Source organism: Protopterus annectens, chromosome 12.part0, assembly GCF_019279795.1.
Source record: "Protopterus annectens isolate FY-2018-M chromosome 12.part0, PAN1.0, whole genome shotgun sequence".
In the NCBI taxonomy this organism is placed as follows: domain Eukaryota; kingdom Metazoa; phylum Chordata; order Ceratodontiformes; family Protopteridae; genus Protopterus; species Protopterus annectens.
Window position 1 is genome coordinate 86,766,353 of NC_056746.1, and position 21,549 is coordinate 86,787,901.

The 21,549-nt window shown below is 42.5% G+C and overlaps 1 protein-coding gene across 1 annotated transcript in view; it reads left to right on the top strand.

Annotated features, from left to right (window-relative positions):
• Window positions 1-21,549, top strand: part of SDK1 (sidekick cell adhesion molecule 1) — a 2,805,673-nt gene that overhangs the window by 1,899,102 nt on the left and 885,022 nt on the right. The window contains exon 16 of the mRNA XM_044089098.1: window positions 4,354-4,535. Within this exon, the coding sequence (XP_043945033.1) occupies window positions 4,354-4,535 (182 nt within the window). The remainder of the gene's footprint in view (window positions 1-4,353; window positions 4,536-21,549) is intronic.

Here is a 21,549-nt window from a genome sequence, read left to right on the forward strand (position 1 = left end):
CTGGACTACATGAAAAGAGACATGGAGAAGCTCTCAAATTATGTAGCCCAGGCAGGTATGACCCTAGCTCTGAGCAGCATCCTACCATCACCCAGACTGATACCACAGTACAAGCAGAAAATGACTGATTTCAACAATTGGCTAAATTTCTGGTGTCATTCTAAGGGGATCCAGTATCTGTCTGCCTGGGATGACATGATTGACAGACCTCAATTCTTTGCCAGAGGTGGCCTGCATCTGTCCCCCCTGGGCTTCCAGATACTGGCCAAGGCTCTTGCCACCCCTATGGAGCCTTTTTTAAGTGGTGTTCCAAAGACCAAATTACCACTGTAACAGCTACAAACAAATGCAATCTGAGGGTCATGCTGCTCAATGCTAGAAGTCTAAATCTCAAAATGCACTCACTCGAAGCAGTCCTCAAACTGGAGAACATCAACATTTGTGCTGTAACAGACACCTGGTTTAAAGCAGCAGAAAGCAACCCTGCACTACCAGGCTACAACTCATTCCACACCTTTCGGCCCCAGAACTTGGACCAAAGCTCCAAAGGAATTGGAGGTTCCATATTCATAAAGGATAAGCACACCTCCAGACTGGTAGCCCAATATAACACATCAGAGATACTTCAGGTGCAGCTAACATTGGGTAGGAGAGCGATTCAGGTCGTAACATGCTATAGGTCCACAACCATGTCCAAAGACTCACTCCACATTCCTAAGCACCCTGGAGAATATTAGGGTCCAACCTAACACACTTATACTGGGCGACTTAAACTTCCCCTCCATTAACTGGGAAAACTACTCATGTACCAATACACTTGCCCAGCGTTTCCAGGAATTCATTAATTCCAGTGCCCTGGACCAGCTCGTTCTTACCCCCACTAGAGGTAGCAACATCCTTGACCTGGCCATTACTAACATGGATGACCGTTGCTCTACACCAATAGTCAACTCTTCTCTGGTTAGATCTGACCACAAACTAATCACCTTGGAAATACACATCCCTCCCACCCACCCCCCACCCCCACACCCGCAAAGGTAACCACCATGGAAAACTTTAACAAAGCTAACTTTGGGTTTCTAAAAATAGAGGTGGATAATTTCATGGCACCCATGCAAATGGAGAATAGTTGCATGACCACCGAATTATACACCAATGCACTGTATGAACACGTACACAAATGCATGGATATTGCCATACCCAATAGAAGCAAGACGCTCTCCTCCAAAAAAAGAAAGCCAATCTGGTGGTCCCCTGCCATAAACAAACTACAACAGGAGGAGGAAACTGATGCGGAATAAGGTGAAGTCCCAAGACTGGAAAAACTCCCTTATCAGCCTCAGCAAAAAGTTGAGATCTCTCATCAAATCCTCTAGAGCTAGCTAGGAAAACAGGATTGCAGCAGATAGTAAAGACAATCACAAGGCTTTCTATAGTTATGTAAACAATCTCCACAGCAATACCCAGATTTGCTCTGAGCTACTGCACAATGGTACCTCCTATACTGAGCAAACAGATATTGCCAATATACTGGCCGACAGATTCAGTGCCAACTTTACCCCTCCCACCCCCAAAGGACCAATCACAATACTAGCAGATTGACAGGCACCCAGTATTACTGTGGTACAAGTTAAAACAGCACTGCCAAAGGCCAAGAATACAGGTTCTATGGGACATGACATTATCCCTGGCTGTGTTCTACATGAACTACATATTGAACTTGGCACTTCACCTGTACGTCAGGCTTTGTCCCTACTGAATGGCACACTGCTACAGTCATCCCTCCGCAATGGAGGAGCGATTACAGACCCTGGAACCTATCGCCCCATTAGCATGATGAGCCTGATATGCAAAGCTATGGAACCCGTCATCATGGACCTAATAAACAAGGATATAGGGAATCTCCAAACTCTGGATCCCACACAGTTTGGTTTTGTGAAGGGTAGATCATGCCTGCTCAACTTGGTCAACTTCTTTGAGTTAGTCACCAGAGCTGTGGATGAAGGCAATGTGGTTCATAACAGCCTACCTTGATCTGGCCAAGGCCTTTGATACCATTTCCTACTCAGGAATCATAGAAAAACTGACTAAGTTAGATATCAACCCGTATATCACTAAGTGGGTTGCAAATTGGCTCACAGATAGAACCCGTTTGGTCCTGGGTCTTCTCCTGTTTGGTATCTACTTCTCTAAAGTCCAGGTCAACACGAAGGGACTCTGGCTGACAAAGTTTGCAGACGTTTGCAAGTTGGGAGCTATTATGAACTCCCCAAGTGATGTTGACATCCTACAGAAAGGCCTCACTGAGACCAACGACTGGTGTCAGAACCATGGCCTTAAGGTCAATGCCAAAAAAATGTGTCGTCATCCCCTTTGGGAAAAACAGGTTCCCATGAATTACCACATCGATGGTATCCACTGAACACAGAAGGTGTTAAAAGAGATCTGGGAACACAGGTTGACAACAACCTCTCTTTTGACCACCACATTGCCACTGTGGTTAGAAAGTCCTTTTATGTGGCACATCTCATTACTAAGGGTTTTGCATCCTGGAAGAAAGAGGTCATTGTTTCCCTCTACTCTTCCCTCATTAGGCCAGTCATGGAGTACAATGCCCCATTTGGCATGTACCTCACTAGACACCTGCAACAACTGGAGAGGCTGCAAAAATACCTCACAAAGAGGATCCTAGACCTTAAACACTTGTTCTGTAAGAACAGACTCAAAACACTCCAACTATTCTCTGTCTCATATCGCCTACTTAGAGACGATCTCTGCTTGACTTACAAAGCCATATCTGACCCAGCTCTGTTAGAAATGCTACATCTAAAGAAATCCCAATCCCTCTACCTCATTGTCACAGTCAACAGGACATGCTGGAGGGACAGGTTCATTACCCAGAGACTGTCCATGCTGTGGAATAGACTTCCCATACATGTCAAACAGAGCACCTTACTGACCCTCTTTAAGAGAAATCTTGCTGAGTGGATGGGAAATAGAAAATTCACCCCTGGGATCACTCTGGTGGCTCTACTCGACAGAGGCACTGGGAACTAAGGTCTGGTGGCACAATGCCAGGGTAGTCCTATGGGCTAGGCTTGTAAAGGCTCCAGGGCCATTAGCCTAGTACACACCTATGAACCTATATATATATATATATATATATATATATATATATATATATATATATATATATATATATATATATATATATATAAAATGTGTGTGTGTGTAATACCTTAAACCTCTTGTAGTGAAGGAAAATGAGATATATGCAAATGACCCCTTAAATACGTACAAGTGTTTCAGCTACATGGCTTCTGAATGCCCACAACTTTTTTATTTTTTTTTACTTTTTAAGTCTTTATTGGTACATTCAGGCCAGTAAAGCCAAACACCACTAGCTGTAGAAATGCCATGTTTCAACCATTTTTGACCTCATCAGTACATCATAAGTGGATTGTTTAGCTTTACTCTAGGAATACAGAGCTTAAAAATCAAGCCTGATATCTATAAACATTAGGATGGCCTGCAAAATATCAAAATAGCATCCATACCAAAAGGTAAAAAAAGTTCATGTAAAAATCGCAAGAAAGATCAGCCAAGCAAAAATTTTCACTGTGTCTGTTAACCTTTTAATCGTTTGGCTTTAATGTTGTTTGGTACATTTTGCATGTTCCCTAATGTTTATGGACATCAGACTTGATTTTAAGCACTGTGTATACAAGGTATAGCCAAACAATCCACTTACGCTGTACTGACAAGGCCAAGAAATGGACGAAACAGTCTTGTCTTCACCTTGAGTGGGATATGGCTTTTTAGCATTCACAGAATACCAAGTTTTACATTGTGGAATTTCATGCTGATGTTATATTAAAAAAAAATGTGTGTGTATATAAATGTGTAATATATATATATAAACTTGCAGAAATGCTATTTGTCTATATAAAAATCACCCGTTCTTGTCAGTTCCCCATGATGGGTGTTATTTTATAATTCTCCAGGCTAACATCATAGATGTCAAGTAATGTGGTCTGGCTAGCTATAAAATGTTTCATGTGCAATGCTGTCCGTTTCCTGGATACAGGATCCTTGCTCACTCATTACTTTCAGCTGTTCTTTATCAGGCACTTTTAGCTTGGAAATTTGTGATACCTTTACCTTTAGGTCTGAAATCATTTTAGTGGTACTGTTGTGAGAGAGAGAAAATTCGTAAAACACAATGCTGCAGCTTGTAGAAATGCATGATAGAACTAATTTGGCTCCTGCTTGTAGACATTCTCATTTTCTGGTGTCCGGTCACATTTAAATTGTCTGAGCAGCTTGAGTTTAGATTATTCATTCTCTTTGTAGGTACCGACTGGCTGGCCTTCCTGGGGATTACCAGTACAAAAACATTACTAGTCCTGAGATTAACTACTGTCTGGTGAAAGGACTCATCATCTGGACACAGTATGAAATCCAGGTGGCTGCATACAATGGAGCCGGGTTGGGATTGTTCAGCAATCCAGTGATGGAATATACTCTGCAGGGAGGTGAGGATTTATTCTGTTTTTAACTGTATGCTCATTCTAGCAGTAGTACAGCAGCTGTTTCTTGCCTTTGGGATCCCGAAAAAATAGTTATTCATTCATAACAAAGTCAGTATTAAAGATCCGCAAGAAGGCAGTTTTCCATGCTGTATTTATCTTCACTAGAGAAGCAGATGATGATTATTCAGAGTGATGGGTTTTGTTTGTCATGTCTTTGTAGCTGCATGCTCTTTAAAATTAGATATAAAATCAGCCTTGGCTTTGTAGGTGATGACATGGCAATCGGTGGAAAACACATCTGATGCTTTCCATATCAGTGTTGCAGTATTCTTTACCTAAAGGATTTCCAACCAAGGTTATCCCAACGTCCAGACAGCGTACTAAAGCCTTCAGCTCCTATAGGCACCATATGTCACACACATGCTCCCCATGTATGATATAGGGCATAAAGGTGATGTGTGGACACAGATAGTCAGAACATCTTTGCCGGCAGCCAGAACGCCATTATCAGATGTGTTTTTGAGCAGCCTTGTGCTGTGCTGTTTACCCAGCTGTATTTTCAGGTAAGGGTCTTATTGGGGTTTCTCTTCCTTATCTAATTGTTGTTGTTGTTGTTGTTGTTGTTGTGTCCATGTCACCCAGAAGGGAGAATGTCGGTGTGGAAGACAGAGTCCCTAAAAAGACCATCACAACCAGTGCCTTTTATTGTTTGGGTGCTTCTCATAATCATATACTGTGTCCTGTCTGCTAGGTGTTTGTGTCCAAGACCCAAGAAGTCAGCTCTTCTCTATGTCCATATACCCGGACAGCCACTGTCTTAAGTTGTTGACTCAGGGTGCTATGGCGGAATCCAGCCATCTGTCAAGAAGGCGGCAAAAAAAGTTAGGTCTGAGCCAGCAGCTGTCCAGCCTCCCCAAAATGTGTCTTCTGAGGCTTGTGAAAGCCCAGAGGACAATCTGGTACATGCTTTGGATTCCTCTATCATGATCCCTTCAAAAGCCAGCATGAATCCAGCTTCACACACACCTTCAGTGGCTTTTCAAATGTCTGTGCCTGACATTTAGGGGGATCCTTGGATAATTACATCTGAAGAGCCCAGGGGGATTCCTCTGATATTAGTGAGGGATGAGATTCCTACAATCATTATAGAATTGCGTCAGAGGTCTGACCCTCTGAGGATGTTTTGCGTGGGCATCCAACAGGAAAAGAAATAAAAGATGAAGCATATATGTCCTTCCATTTCACTGTTGCAGAGTTCTTTACATTAGGGATCCCATGCCAGAAACTTTAGGTTGCCTTAAGGTATGCTGTACATCACACAGTTGCTCCCTTGCATAGCATAGGGCATAATAAAGGTGACATCTGGATGCACCATCCTCAAAACTTCTTTGCTGCCAGTCCGAATGTCATTGCTTGATCTGTCTGAAAATCTGATCTGTTGCTGGTTCACCAAGCCGTTTCAGGTAACACCCCCACTGGAGTTCTTTTTTTTTACTTATCCTTTTTATTGTTGCTTGTGGGGTTTTATGTCATCCAGAAAGGGTAAATGCCAATGTGGGCGACAGTTTCCCCATAAAGACTGCCATGACCAGTGCCTTTTTTGCATAGGTGCCTTTCACGACCATATATCCTGTTCCATTTGCCAGGCTTTTGTACCTAAAACCCTTTGGAGTAGGCTATCTCCTTTGACGCTTTATCTTGAAAAATCAGTTTCTTAAGCTTCTTGAAAAAGACATGATGGAGGATACTTCCCATTCCAAGGGACAGCCGTCAGTGAAGAAGAAGACCAAGAAGCCTAGGATGGAATTTTCTGCTGTTCAGCCTCCATTGACCATCTCTCCTGAGGTGAGTTAATGCCTGGAGGTTCACCCAGCTTTGTCTTTGGATTCTTCTGCCTTGACTGGGTTGGAGCCCTGTGGGTATCCAACTTTAAACATGTCCAAGGAGACTTTGCATATGTCCATTTCTGACACTCAGGGCTAACCATGGCTGATTGTTCTGAGGGGACTAGGTGTATTCCTCAGATATTAGTCAGAGAAAACGTCCCTGCTACCATCATGAATGCCATCCTGAGTTAGAGCTTTCCTACTTTTATAAGGCAGACGTCCCACTGAAGAAAAATCAAAAGACTAAACATATTTCTCCTGCTCCTAAGAATCCACAGAGTGAATGTCCGGCCTTCCCTCAGGGTTTGTTTAGTGCTTTGATGGATCGAAACCTCCTCAGGGAGTTTCTATTCCAGCCCCCCCTTGGTCCCCTACTCCCCTAAAAATTACCTAGGAAATGGGATTCCACTGAGGAGGAGCTTGATTCTGATGAGGAAGTCCTTGGAGGAGCTTGATTCTGATGAATTCCTTGGAGGAGCTTGATTCTGATGAGGAATTCCTTGCTTACTATTTTCATATTCCTTCTTCTTTGGACTATGGATCTGAGGAAGATGAATCTACCAGTCGAGATACTCCTTTTAAAGAGATTTGTTTTGGGGACATCATCTCCAGGATGATGGAGTTCTTTAAATAGGATTGTGTTCAGGTCTCTGAGGTACATAAAAGATGCATTGAATTGCTGGTTAGATTCTCCTAAACCTTCTGCTGTTCCTCCTGTTTTGGCTGCCTTGTTGGATGCATTTTCCAATACTTCTAAGGCTCCAGACTCTGTCCTCCTGCTCCTAAGAAACCTGATAGATTTTATAGGATGCCTGAGGACTGTAAATCTTTGCATAAGGGTCCTGCTGCTGACCCTTTGGTGATGTCTGTAGTCTCTGACAAGTCCTCTGATAAAGATAGCAGGACCATGGAAAGGCTAGGCAAAAAGATTTATACCTCTGATACCTTGACTTTTTTAGGGCTGTTAATTATAAGACCTGTATATCCAGGTACTTGTTGGCTCTCCTGTCCCAGGCTTGCCGGGTTATTTCTGATCTTTCAGACTCTGAGGGTAAGTCCTCTGCCCTCTCCCTGTTAGGGACTTCCTCCCAGGTGGCTCGTCATTCCAACAAATGTAGTTATGATGCATCAGATGCTTCCCGTAGGGTTGCTTCCTTTGGTTCTGTGAGATATTCTTGGCTTCGTCTTCAACCTTTGCTTGATGATATCAAGGCTAAGTTGATGGATGCCCCTCTTGATGATAAACACTTGTTTTGGAGAAGTGTCTGCTGATTTGTTGCAAGTCCCTTCAGGATAAGGGCAAGGCTTTACAAGAACTTAAACATGTATTTGTTTCTCAGATGCCTAAATTTCAGAGAAACTACCCCAGTAAGCCAGCCTTTGTTCATGGACAATCTTGTCCTCCAGAAGAAGTCTCCTTTTTCACATAAACCAGGTGCTGTCTGACTGTCCTATTTTTCCCAGCCACATTCCTCTTTCTCTTTGTCTCTCTCTCTCGCTTTCATTTCCTGTTTGGCTGCAGATTACTCAGGATTCCTGGGTCCTGTCCATTGTTCACAGGGTATTTCATGGAGTGGATATCCCTTCCCCCTTTATGGGTATTCCTCACCCCCCCCCCCCCGGGAACAACTCTCCTTTTCTCCAGAGGTATTTTGGGACCTTTTGACTCAGGGTACTATTCAAGAGGTGCCTGTGTCCCACAGGGGAGGGGATTTTACTCCAGGATGTTTCTAGTACCCAGAAAAGACTGTACTTGGAGACCTATTCTAGACATCTCTCATCATAACACTTTTCTGAAGGTGCCCTCCTTTCTAATGTTGTCCCTTCAGACTTTGTTCCCTCTTTTGCTTCCTCAAGCTTATATGGCATCTCTGGATCCCAAGGACGCCTATTTCCATATCTTAATGCAACCCCTTTTCAGAACGTTTTTACATTTCTCTGTTGCTTCCTGGCATTTTCAGTTCTCTGCTTTGCTCTTTGGCTTTTCTGCTGCTCCAAGCATACCTCTCAACCGTTTCTATATTAGAACATCAAAGTTTCAGAACTTTGAATGTTCTAATATGGAACCCTATTCAGCCAAAGCTGAAAACATCAAACATACAGAACAGCAAATTTTTTTCCTAGGGAAAAATTTTGCTTTTCCAAAACACATACACACAACACAAGCACACCAAACAAACAGTAATCCACACACATACACCTAAAATCTTACACCTAACCCTACACTAAACTATACACACACCACTAACTATCCACTTACCTTAACCCTAACCCTAAGGTCCATCACTATCGCACACTCACCTCACCCGTGCCCTAACCCTAACTCAACTAACCCGCCCTAACCCTCACTTCCACACAATCACACACATATACCTAACCCATGCCCTAACCCTAACCTCGCCTAACCCGCCCTAACCCTCACGTCCACACAATCGTACACATACCTAACCCGCACCCTAACTAACCTAACCCGCCCTCAATCGCACACTTACCTGAATCTGACCCGTAACTTTCCACCACAGTGCTGAAAATACCGAAGCAACAGAAATGGACAACCAAATTCTTTCCCTAGGAAAAAAATTGTTTTTCTGTTGCTTCGATATTTTCAGCTTTCGTTGAATAGGGTTCGATATTAGAACATTTGAAGTTTTGAAACATCAATGTTCTAATATAGACCCCTCTCAACTATACAGAATTCCTCGTAATTTCCCGGTTTTGAGGTCAAAATAATGGGATGCCACGAATTCCCGAGTGGACCCTTGAAATCACGATTTTTAGTTTTCTTTATTTGCCCTGACTTTTGCCTGCCTTAACTGCCTTTGAAAAAGGCATTTCTGTGTTCACGTTCATACCTTGGTTTCATATATTCTCAATATAACTTTGTTTGCTTGATGTTTATACATAACAGCATTAGTTCACATCATACTCTGTCCCTTTAATGCTGCTGAGCTGTATCCCACAGTCCCACTCCTTTAGTAACCTCATGAACATTCATCTTCAAACTTGTGGCTTAAGATTATTGAACTGGCAAAACAGAAAGTCTGGTGCGATTATTTGCTTTTATCCTAATGAGGTGACAACCACGTGTACTCTGTCTTACTGTGATTTAGTTAAAATTAACTGTGCATAATGTTTCCCCATAGTAATGTCAGAATTATGGGTTGAATCAAACCAGGGTGGTGCCCTCCTTTTACTTTTATAACAAATCTGCTGAAAGCATGCATTTCTGCAATTACCCCAATCTCCTTCACCTTATTCGATAGGTGATTTTTACCTAAATTAGAACAAAGTAACTAGTAGTCATTTTTAAAAATGTGTCATTGAATTGATGAAAGTTGTACACAATTCTCACTCAGTAGTAAACAGATAAAACACCTGAAGCTAAGAGATACAGTTAATTTTACAGCTAAGCAGACTTTTTAACCTGTAAATTGTAACGAAGAATTTTAACTTTCTCTGAAGTTCAGTGCTAGGCTAGCTCCCATGCCCATCTCCTACAGTGGGATTAGCATTTATCTGCCCAAAGGTGACACGACTGGTTCTGCAGCTCCAAATAGGCAGGAATATTATGTCATAGGTTCATAGGTTGCTACTAGGCTATCAGCCCTAGGGCCTATATAAGCCTAGTCATAACAATTGCCTGGCTATTTCTTCCCACACTATTTACTTCCCTGGACCCCTGTCTAGCAGGGCGACTGACGTGATCTCCAGGGTGAATTTCCTTTCTCCCATCCAATCGTCAAGGTTCCTTTTGAAAAGGGCCAAAGACGCACTCTGCTTGACATGTATGGGCAAGTCTATTCCAGAGTCTGGGGAGTCTCTGAGTCAGGAACCTATCCCTCCAGCATGTTTTGTTTATTGTGATGACAAGGTTTAGATCCCTGGAGAGTGTGGCTCTGAGGGATTGGGATTTCTTTAAGTGTAGCATGTCCAACAGCTCTGGGTTTGACATGGCCTTGTATGTTAAGCAGATATTGCCTCTAAGTAGATATGCGACAGAGTATAGCTGGAGTTTTTTAAGGCGGTCAGCGTAGGGCATATGCTTTAGGCCTGTGATTCTTTTAGTGAGGTATTTCTATGGCCTTTCCAGTTGTTGCAGATGTCTTGAGAGGTACATACCAAATGGGGCATTGTATTCTATAATGGATCTAATGAGGGATGAGTACAGTGGGACAAAGACCTCCTTTTTTCTGGATGAAAAGCCCTTAGTGATGAGGTGTGCCACATAGAAGAATTTCCTGACTGTTGTGGTGATGTGGTTATCGACGGTGAGACCACTGTCCACCTGTGTCCCTAAGTCTCTTATCACACTTTCGGTGTTTAGTGTACTGCTACCTATGTGGTAATTCACAGGTACATGTTTTTTCCCAAAGGGGATAACTATACATTTCTTGGCATTGAGCTTGAGCCCATGGCTCTGGCATCAAGCATCTGTTTCTGTAAGGCCCTTTTGTAGAGTATCCACATCATTTGAGGATTCAATAATGGCTGTCAGTTTGCAGTCATCTGCGATCTTTGTTAGCCAGAGTCAGGCAGAATTCTATTTGTTTTTTGGCATTTTCTATCAATGTACACCTCCCAACAGTATTAAAAAAAAAAAAAACTGTAAAGGATTTCTGGTAGTTCGCAGCAAACTCTGTAGAGGTTATATTATTTTGGTCTGTTTTTGCTGATGTGGATCAGATTGCCTCCTGTGAAATTGCAGTTTACTGCATCTGATTACTGTCTCAGCAAGTTTGCTTGCTAGTTGGAGTGGGATCAGGATGCTATAAGTTCACTGTTTTAAAGCTTAGAGTTGGGAACTTAGGAAAGATGCTACACAGCTTATGTCCTGTTACAGGGAGGTAGTAGCAATTTGCTCCATTGCAGTGGACTGTGCTCAAGTCAAGATGTGTAGTAAGAGTACAGATTTGGAACCCCAGCTGTGTGTCCTGGAGAAAAGTTCTGATGGTTATGGCTTCCAGTGCTGTCATCCCTGCCTCCTTCCAAGACCTTGACACTCATTTTGTTTGTTCAAACTCTTCTTCCTCTTGCTTGTATTACAGCCAGGGAATTTCTGAGAGTTCTGGGGTTCATGGCATCCACCATCTCTATGCTCCCTCTGGCCAAACTCCACCTAAGAAAGTTCCAGTGGTTCCTGAAGTCAGTTTTGCTTCAACATGCACATCCCCCAGAATCTCAAGAAGGAACTTCACTGGTGGATTCAGCAATTGTCTATAAATCCAGGGCTCCCTTTTCACCCCCTCTTCCTTCCCAGGAGCTGTTCACAGATGCTTCAGGCGTGGGATGAGGAGCAGCTTTTAGCTCCCTAAAGGTGCAGAAGGTGTGGTTGCATCTTCAACAGGTGTCCGAGTTTCAAGCCCTTATGACTTGTCCTACTCTTTTGGTTTTCATAAGGACAGGGTGCCCTTGGGTATTAATCCTTCTATTATACCCAAGATGGTGAATGAGCTGTCCCGTAATCAGTCTATTCATTTGCCGACTTTATTTCCTTCTCCGCGCTCTGCCAGTGAGAAAGTGCTGCACACGTTGGATGTGCATAGACAACTCCGATTTTATTTGGATAAGACCAAGACTATTAGGAAATCTGATCAGCTCTTTGTTTCCCTTAATCCCAGGTCCTTGGGATTAGCTATATCCAAGAAAACTGTTTCTTGTTGCATCTCAAAAGCTATTTATTTTTGTTATTCCCTTCATGGTAAGAGCCTTTCTTCTTCTATTAAGGCTTATTCTACTAAGGCTGGTGCTTCTCCTGGTACTGTTTTTAAGGGTTTGGACACTAATTCTATTCTAGAGGCAGCTAAATGGACTTCAGTGCATGCATTCTCCAATCATTACAGGTTGCATGGAATCCCCAGAGCTACAACTGGTTTTGCTAGGTCCATCCTTTATGGCTTCCTAGACAGTTGTACTGGTCCTGTTCCTTCCTCCTCCCGTGTTTCTTCCTGAGCTTTGGCACTCACTCTAATGTAAAGAATACTGCAACAGTCAAATGGAAGGGCATAGTATAGTCATGTAAAATCTTACCATAATAGTGTAGATATCCTTCTCTTAACTGTTGAAGTATTCCCTCCCTCCACTACCTGGTCCATTTCGTTTCTGGATGTACTGATTACCTCTTTTTTCCATTGGAGTGGCATTCCTACTAGGGCTCATAGTAATAAAGGATGATACATCCAGATGTCATATTTATGCCCTATGCTATGCAAGGAGCATATGTGTAATGTGTGGAGTACCTTAAGGCAACCTAAAGGCTTTGGTATACTGACAAGATGTTGAGCCTCCCTTTGCAGGGGATCCCTAATATAAAGAATAGTGTGACAGTAGAGAGAAGGACATCTACCATTATGGTAAGAGTTTACACAACAGTACATTCCCTTGTTGTGAAGGATCCCCAACGTGAATACCAGGATTTCACTTGGGGGGTTGATGCTTTAATGACCGAGAAGCCAAGGGGTATCTGCTCCTCCCTGGTCTTCCACTCCACTCAAGAAACCTCTAGATTAGGTTCCACAGATGAGGATTTGGACTCGGGAAGAACCCTGGACCTATTCTTCCCAATTCCCTTCCTATGGTTCAGAGGAGGATGAATCCTGAAGTCCAGACTCCACTTTGGAAGAGCTCTCCTTTGGGGATACCACTGTCTGTATGATGGACTATGTTAAGTAGGATTATTCCCAAATCTCTGATATTCAAAAAAGGTTTTATGAGCTCCTACAAATGGTGTTTCCCAAATCATCTGCTGTTCCTCCTGTTCTGACTTCCCTTTTGGACACTTTTTTGCCTGCTTCTGTAGCCACTGACAAGTCAGCCTCCTCTACCAAAGAAACTAGATAGGTTTTATAAAGTGCCCAAGGAGTGCAAATTTCTTTATAAATGCTCTTCTGCTGAACCTTCTGTAGTGCCAGTCACTTCTGACAAGCCATCCAAGTTGTTGCCATCCACCAAGCTATTGTCTTCTGATAAGGATAGTAGGGCTATGGAAAGTTTGGGCAAGAAAGTTTACACTGCTGCCATCTTGTCCTTTATGGCCATTAACTCCCAGACTGACATGACCAGGTATGTTTTGGCTCTTCTTTCTCAGCTTTCAAAGGTGGTTCCTGACCTCCTTCACTCTGAGGGGAAGGCTTTGGCCCTTTCCCTGCTGGGTTCCACTTCTCAAGTTACCCACCATTTCCATGAAATGCAGCTATGATGCAGATGATGCCACTTCCAAGCTGCTGCCTTTGGTTCATTTATGAGGCACTATTCTTGGCTTCATCTTCAGGCTTTGTCCGATGACATTATGGCCAAACTTCTGGATGCTTCTTTGGATAACAATCTTTTTGGATCTGCTGCTGCTGCTACTTCTGACTTTTTCAAGTCCCACTAGGATAAATGCAAATCCTTGTGGGAGTTGAAACACATTTTTGTTTCTCCCATTACTACATTTCAGAGAAACTATCCCTCCAGGTCTGCCTTTGATCATAAGCAATCTTGCAGTTCCTTCCAAGGGTAAGAAGGGTTCTTGGCATGTGCCTCCTGATAAGTGTACTCACTCCTACCTCCCAGAATCCTTGTTTTCAGGACAAGCCTGGTTCTATTTCATAGTTTACTTCTGCCTTCCCTCAGCCCGGTTCCCTTGTCCCAAAATTATTCCGTCTCTTCCAAATTGGCATTTCATTTCAAACTCTTGGATTCTGTCCATTATCCTTCAGGGATAGTTTATGATTTGGAAGTCCCTTCCTTTTCAGGTATTCCTCAGCTGACTTGAGAAAAGCTCCTTAATTTCCCAGAGGTTCTTCACTCTCATTTTGGCTCAGAGCACCATTCAAGCTGTGCCTCCCACCCAGGTAGAGGAGGATTATATTCCAGGATGGTTTTGGTCTCATGAAAGGAAGGTGCTTGGAGACCAATTCTGGCTCTTTCCCTGTTGAACACCTTTCTCATGATTCTTTCATTTCTGATATTATCCCTTCAGCATTGTTTCCTCTTCTTCCGCAGGCCTTTCTGGTATCTCAGGATCTCAAGGACAATCACCATTCATCTTTTCAGGACATTTTTGTGTTTCTCTGTATTTTCCTTTCCGGAACATTCTGCTTCAGGATCTCAAGTGTACTACTTGCCTACTAGACAGTCTGAGGTTCACCATAAATATCTCAAAATCAGTTCTGGCACCTTGTCAGGATCATATTTTTTTTGGTTGCAGACTTCAGACAGTTTCCATGTTGGCATCTCTGCCTGACCCCAAGGTTCTGACTCTTAAAACCTTTTTCCATTGCCTCCTTCCTCTGACATTGCCAGGAAATTTCTCAGGGTCCTGGGGTTCATGTCTTCTACTAATCCCATGCTCCCTCTCACCAGGCTTCATATGGGAAAACTTCTGTGGTACCTCAACTCACTGTGGCATCAGCATTGCCACCCCATGGACTTCCCAGTGCCCTTACTTCCCTTCCTCAAGCCCGAGCTTTAGAGGTGGAGTCATCATCTTTCTCATAATCCCAGGTTCCCTTTTCAATTTCCAGCTCCAACTCAGGAGCTATTTACAGATGCCTCAGACAGGGGGTGAGGTGTATCATGTGGGCCTCCTAAAGGGTCACAGTCTGTTGCCTCTACATTAACATAAAGGAAATAAGAGTTTTGCTTTTGGCTGTGCAAGCTTTTCATTCTCTCTTTTATCTCAGGTCCCTCAAAGTTTTCACAGACAATACCACAGTGAATATGGTATGTCACCAGGCAGGGGGGCACAAGGTTCTATCTGCTTTACAGACATGCTGTTCAGATGTGGGATCTAGCCAGCTATCCATTATCAAGTGACTCTTCAGGCAGTTTACATTCCCTGAGAGGGCAATCTAGTGGAAGACTTCTTGAGCAGGTCTGGTACACAAGCTCATGAATGGATGGTTTACAGAGATGTGCTCCTGGACATTGTCCATTGGTAGAGTATTCCTCAGGTAGATCTTTTTGCCTCCCCTCTGAAAAGACACCTTCCTCTATTCTGTTCCACATTCACAAGACCTATGCCTTGGAAAGTGGACACCCTGTCTTCTCCTTAGAAGGGGATTTTTCTATACACCCCCTTCCTCTGTTACCATGAGTTCTGCACAATATTAGGCAAGAGTCTCCCGACACCTTGCTGGTGACTCCATTTTGGCACAGACAGCATTGGTTCCCCCTTCTTTCTGACTTATACAGGGGCAGTCACCACAAGTTACCTCACTGGGTGGATCTTCTATCACAAGACAAAGGGTCTGTTATTCATTCTCACTTCTCCACTCTTCAAATGACATTGTGGATGATAATGTTTTTATCTTTTTAGACACCTCTTTTCTGAGAACATGCTTCAGGTTCTGCAGGAGGCCATGAAATCCACTACCAGGAAATCATGTCTGTCTAAATGGAAAATATTTCTTGCTTTGTGCCTTTCTTAACATCAGGATCCTCTGTTGGTGGAGGTTTGTTTGGGTCTGTTTTTTTTTTCTGTGATGATCTGCATTTGGCGTATTCTTCAGTGAAATCTCCTGTCAACAATTTCTGCTTGTCTGCTCTTGAATCCTCCTCTGGCCTCTAGGCTTGAGGTCAAGCAGTTCCTTAGAGGCACCTTTCATATCAGACCTCCCAGAAAGCCTAGTTTACCTTCTAGGACCTCAATTTTGTACTTAAACTGAACCAATCCCCTTTTGAGCCTGCTTTCTTGCAGCATTGTACCTAGAAGACTCTTCTGGTTTTGACCCTTACTTCAGGCCAAGAGGATGTCTGAACTTCAGGAGCTCATTTCTGTTCCTCTTTTTTTAGTTTTCCATAGACACAGGGAGTCTCTTCACACAAATCCTTTTTTCATGCCCAAGGTGGTCAGTAAGTTGTCCCCTTAATCAGTCTGTTCATCTTTCTTCCTTTTTTTTTTTTACTTGTCCTTAGTTTGCCAGTGAGAAGGTTCTTCACACCTTGAATTTGCATAGACATCTCCGATATTATTTAGATAAAACCAGAGTTTTTTTGCAAATCTGAACAGCTTTTTGTTTTCATCCCAGGACTTTGAGTTTGGCTGTTTCTAAGTAAACTGTCTTCTATTTGATTTCTAAGGCCGTTTCCTTTTGTTGTTCTTTTCATGGCAAATGTCTTTCCTTTTCAGTGAAGGCTCATTGTACTAGGCCTGTTGCCTTCTCTCATGCCTTTTTCAAGGGTCTGGATACCAATTCTATCCTTAAGGCTGCTCCTTGGTCTTCTGTTCATACTTTCGCTAAACATTGCAAGTTGGATGTTTGAAGAGTCAGAGCAAGCTTTGCCAGGGATATCCTGCATGGGTTTGTGGAAGGGGTTCTTCTCTGCCTTCCTCCTCACAGGTATCCTCTTGAGCTCTTGTACTCTCCCTGATGTCAAAGAATACTGCAATAGTGATAGAAGGACAATCTTACCATAACAATAGATGTCCTCCTGTTCACTGTTGCAGTATTCATTACCTCCCTGCATTTCCCTCTGTCCTGACTCTTGCCCTGTTTTCCAGTTGCCACTCTGGTCAAGGGGTCCTTCTCATGTCTTCCTTTTTCAGTTTTCCTTCTGGATGTATATGTTCCTATTTGTCCCTGAGGGTATTCTGTTCCACGTGGGGCTTTTTCATTTCTGAGTATCTGCATCGTTACATCACCTTTATGCCTTACATCGTGCGTGTGATGTGCAGCGCCTAAAGGAGCTAAAGACTGGCGTGCTAGCCAGTCATTGGGCTGTCCTTGGCAGGATATCCCTTAAGTGATGAATACTGCATCAGTGAAGGGAAGGAAATTTACTGTCGTGTTAAGGTTTTACTCAACAACTGTACTTTCTTTCCATTGCTGTCTTGTAATGCTTCAGAGTTCTGAGATTTATTATGAAATCATTTGCAGTATATTGTTTGTTGTTTGTGCTTGTGGCTAACATTTGAGCCAGCCTTCATTAATTTAATTGCATTTTCGACACGTCTAAAGAAAGATACATCAACTGTCATCACTTAAGCCATGAGGAGCTGAATGAAACAAGATTGTAATCCAAAAGTTGTCTTTCTTTCCTTATTTCACCATATTCAAGAAGAACAGCAATATTGTCACATGTAGATGACTATTTGTAGGATACTTTGATTGAAAGAAAGTGTGTAAGATGATGCTTTGCAAGTTGTTCTTAAGAACTTGGCTATAGGCGAAAGTGGGCATGCCCAAACAGTAATAAAAACAAACATTTTAAAGCTTATAAGACTCCAAGCCTGCATAAAATACAAGCACTGTTTGGTGACGTCCTGCTGAGTCAGGAAAGTTAAGCTTATATTTATTGACTGTGAATTGCTTAAACTTATAGAGTTGCTTTCTGTTTTACCTGCTCAATTCTGCTTTCTGTTTTAAGAAATCTGCTTAGCCCGGTGTTTTTATTCTGTATGGGCGATAAATTATTTAGGCTGCACATTTAATATGTTTTTTTCCCCCATTGGTTGACTTGTTTCTTGAGTGATACTTAAATACACAGTGAATTTCTGCATCTTTATCTTTTCTGATAAGACTCCAAGCCCGCATAAACTATACGTACTCTTGGTGACTCCGTGCTAGTTATTTTTTCCCATCTACCCTTGCGTTCCTTGAGCTGATTTTTAAACCTGGTAATTTTAAGTTGACCGCCCTTATTGTAAATTGAGCTTTATAAGCTCCTCCCTTTCTGCACTACTGCTGTTATCTTGAATTATTTATTTGCATTTCCTTGTGCACATTTTGAAAAAAGTGCATTCTGCCTTGTCTGATTTACTCGCTTGCATGTTCTGAATGCATTATCTAGCCAGCTAGTTGCTGAGTAAAGTAGTACTTTTGTACACTCTAGCAAGCACTGTTTTGTGCTGTTATATAAAGAGGTCAGTGCATTTTCTATCTAGTATACGAATCAAAGTACTTTGATTGAATAGCTACACTTTTATAAGCTGTTTGAAGTACACTGATGTATCTGTATCTATATCTTTAAGTTTATTTGTGGTAGCATTTCCTTCTGGACAGTCCATTGATGTGCTTTTACATTAGGAGGACTGGGATTATTCATCTAGTGGTGGTAGGCATTTACGTGGTCTATCTGAATTGGGAAGCACACAAAAAGGCTGTAAGTGTAGTCGTGTTGACCAGAGGGCTCAGTCAGTTTTCTGTATTTACAGTACTGGTATAAATTTGGCACATTTGCATGGAGCATGATGCCAGTGCCCTGTACAGACCCAACCATCTGGAAACTTTGCTTATTTTCATTATACTGTGAAAGTTTAGTGCGTTAAGTTACCTTATTATAGCTCCCAGGACTCTATTACTGCTCAGAGAGCATCTGATTTGGTGCTGGCAGCATTTCTGGTTAGGTTAACTGCAGATTGCAGCACATAAGCACACTTTCCTTATCCGGTTACAGACCCCCATTACTCCTGTCCATTCAAGTATACATTAGGACTTGCAAACATGCATGGGTGCTTTCCTGCTGTCTCTGCATCTAGCTTAGTGGAAATGGGTATGCTGAGGCAGTTTAACAATTGCCTTATGTACACTGGCAAACCACTTAATTCTTAAACAGACAAATACAGTATGAGAGAGATGTAGTTACACATTGACATTGGAGGCTAGACTCTCTCATACAGTCACACACAAAGCAGCAAATAGTTTGTCAGCAACTCACACACCTCACTCACTGCACCCACAAACAGCCACACACACAGATCCACATATGTGTAGGTGGTCACATGTAACTTTACCAAACCTCAAAGGCCTCTGAAACTCCACACATACAAGAAAATTCCCATCACAACACACAAAGCCACATCTTATTGTGTCTCAACTACCAAGCCCATAAGGCAAAACACTCTACAACCCAATATTCTGGTCATAGGAGACTTCATTGCGAGACCCACTGATGTCCCTCTTACCAGGAAAGGGGAAAGGTTACAGTTAGTTGCCTGTCAGGGGCCAGGATTCTCCAACTCATACAAGCAGTCAGGTCATTTACCCCCCCAAGTACCAGTATGACTCCATCATAGTTCATGTGGGCGTGAATGACCTGAGATGTACCTCCTTGGACTATATAGAGAGAGACATGATTGAGTTCTCAGAATATGTGTCTTAGGCAGGTATGAGCCCAGCAGTGTGCAGCATTCTACTGACTCCAAGGATGGTACTACAGTACCAGCAGAACGTTATCGATTTTAACAACTGGCTTAGATACTGGTGTCATTCCAGAAGAGTCATATATTTGTCAGCCTGGGAAGACATGGTTGATAGTCAGGGCTGCTTTGCCAGAGATGGTCTTCACCTGTCACCTTTCTGATATTGGCCAAAACATTGTCCACCCTTATAGTGCTTTTTTTAGGCATTGCCAATCGGACCTTCCAACATAAAAGCTACTAAGGACAAGCTAAAGTGTTACTGTTCATTACTGGGAGTCTTCATCAGAAACTGCACTCCCTGGAACCTCTCCTCACCCTGGAGAATGCTGACGTCTGTGCAGTTACTGAAACATGGTTCAAAGCCACAGAAAGCACTCTAGCAGTGCATGGCTATAATGTCTTTCATACATTCCAACCACCCACTGAACATGAAAGAGCTAAAGGTGGAGGTGTGTCTATCTGCATAAACGATATGCACACCTCAAGGCTGGTCAAACAATATGACACACTTGAGCTACTCCATGTCCAACTATCCATAGGAAAAATCCATGACCATATTCTTGCTAGCTGCAGGTCCCCAACCATGAACCAGGAAATCCATACATCATAAAGTTATTAGAGTAATTCACCACCCAGCCCAATACCATACTCATGGGTGATTTTAACTACCCCCTCCATTAACTGGGAGGTATATACAACCACTAATATGCAGGTCAAAATTTTTTTTGACTTTGTAAATTCAAATGCCCTGGATAAGCCAGTCTGCACTCCCACCAGGGGAACAAATTCCTCGATCTTGTACTCACAAATATGGGAGAGTGCTGCACCCCTGCTGGTGAGATGTCCTCACTAGTAAGATCAGATCACAAAGTGGTTTCTCTTGAAATAAAAGTAAAACTAGCCCCCCCCCCCCAATCTAATGCTCAGAACTTTAAAACTTCTCTAAGGTAAATTACTCCCTATTAAGGGACAACATAGCTATTTTCCAAGCTTCTCCTAATCCAGAAACCTATGCAATGGCATACACAAAAGTCCTGTATGTCCATATAAACAACTGCATAAAAATGGCAGTACCAGACTGAAATAAACCCAGGTCAAACAGCAAAAAACAAGCCTCCCTGGTGGACTCCTGGTATTAATAGGTTGTACAACAAAATAAGAAAATCCTGTTGAGAAGTAAGGAAATGTGCAACAACAGAGCAAAAAGCCCCTCATTAGTCTAAACAAGCAAATCGTGGAACTAATCAAGTCTCTGAAAACACACTTTGAGGTAAAAATAGCCTCCAAAGAAAAGGATAACCATAACAATTTTTCAGTTATGCCCATAGTCTTAAAGGCAATACTCAGCAATGTGCAGAATTAGTTTAAGATGGCATCACCTATACTCAGCCTGAAGACCTAGCAAATCTGACCAACAAATTCAGCTTAAATTTTACCTTCTGATCACCCTCAGTTTTCCCTTAGAAAATATCCTCCACCAGTTCACCGCCAATTATCACCAAAGAACAGGTTGCCACCGTACTTTCTAAAGTTAAAAACATGGCTTCATTGAGACCTGACAATATACCAGCTTGCATCTTAAACAGCTTAAATCAGGACTTATCAGGCCCATTAGTATCTCTGTTTAACTACAGCCTCTGAACTGGCTGTGGCCCAGTAGAATGGAGGACAGCAACAGTTATCCCTCTGCATAAAGGGGGAACCATCTACTGACCTGAGAAATCATAAACTAATAAGTTTGACTAGTCCTATATGTAAGGCCATGGAAAGAATAATCATAGACCTGATAAGTAATGACATAGGAAACCTCCAAACACTGGACCTGACTCAATTTGGTTTTGTCAAGTGCAGGTCATGCTTACTGAATCTGGTAGATTTCTTTGAGAATGTCACTAAGGCCATGTATGCGGGTAAAATAGTACATACTGCCTACCTTGGCATGGCCAAGGCATCTGACAAGATTCCCTACTCAGGTATTATAAGTAAACTCGCTAAACTGGGCCTAAAT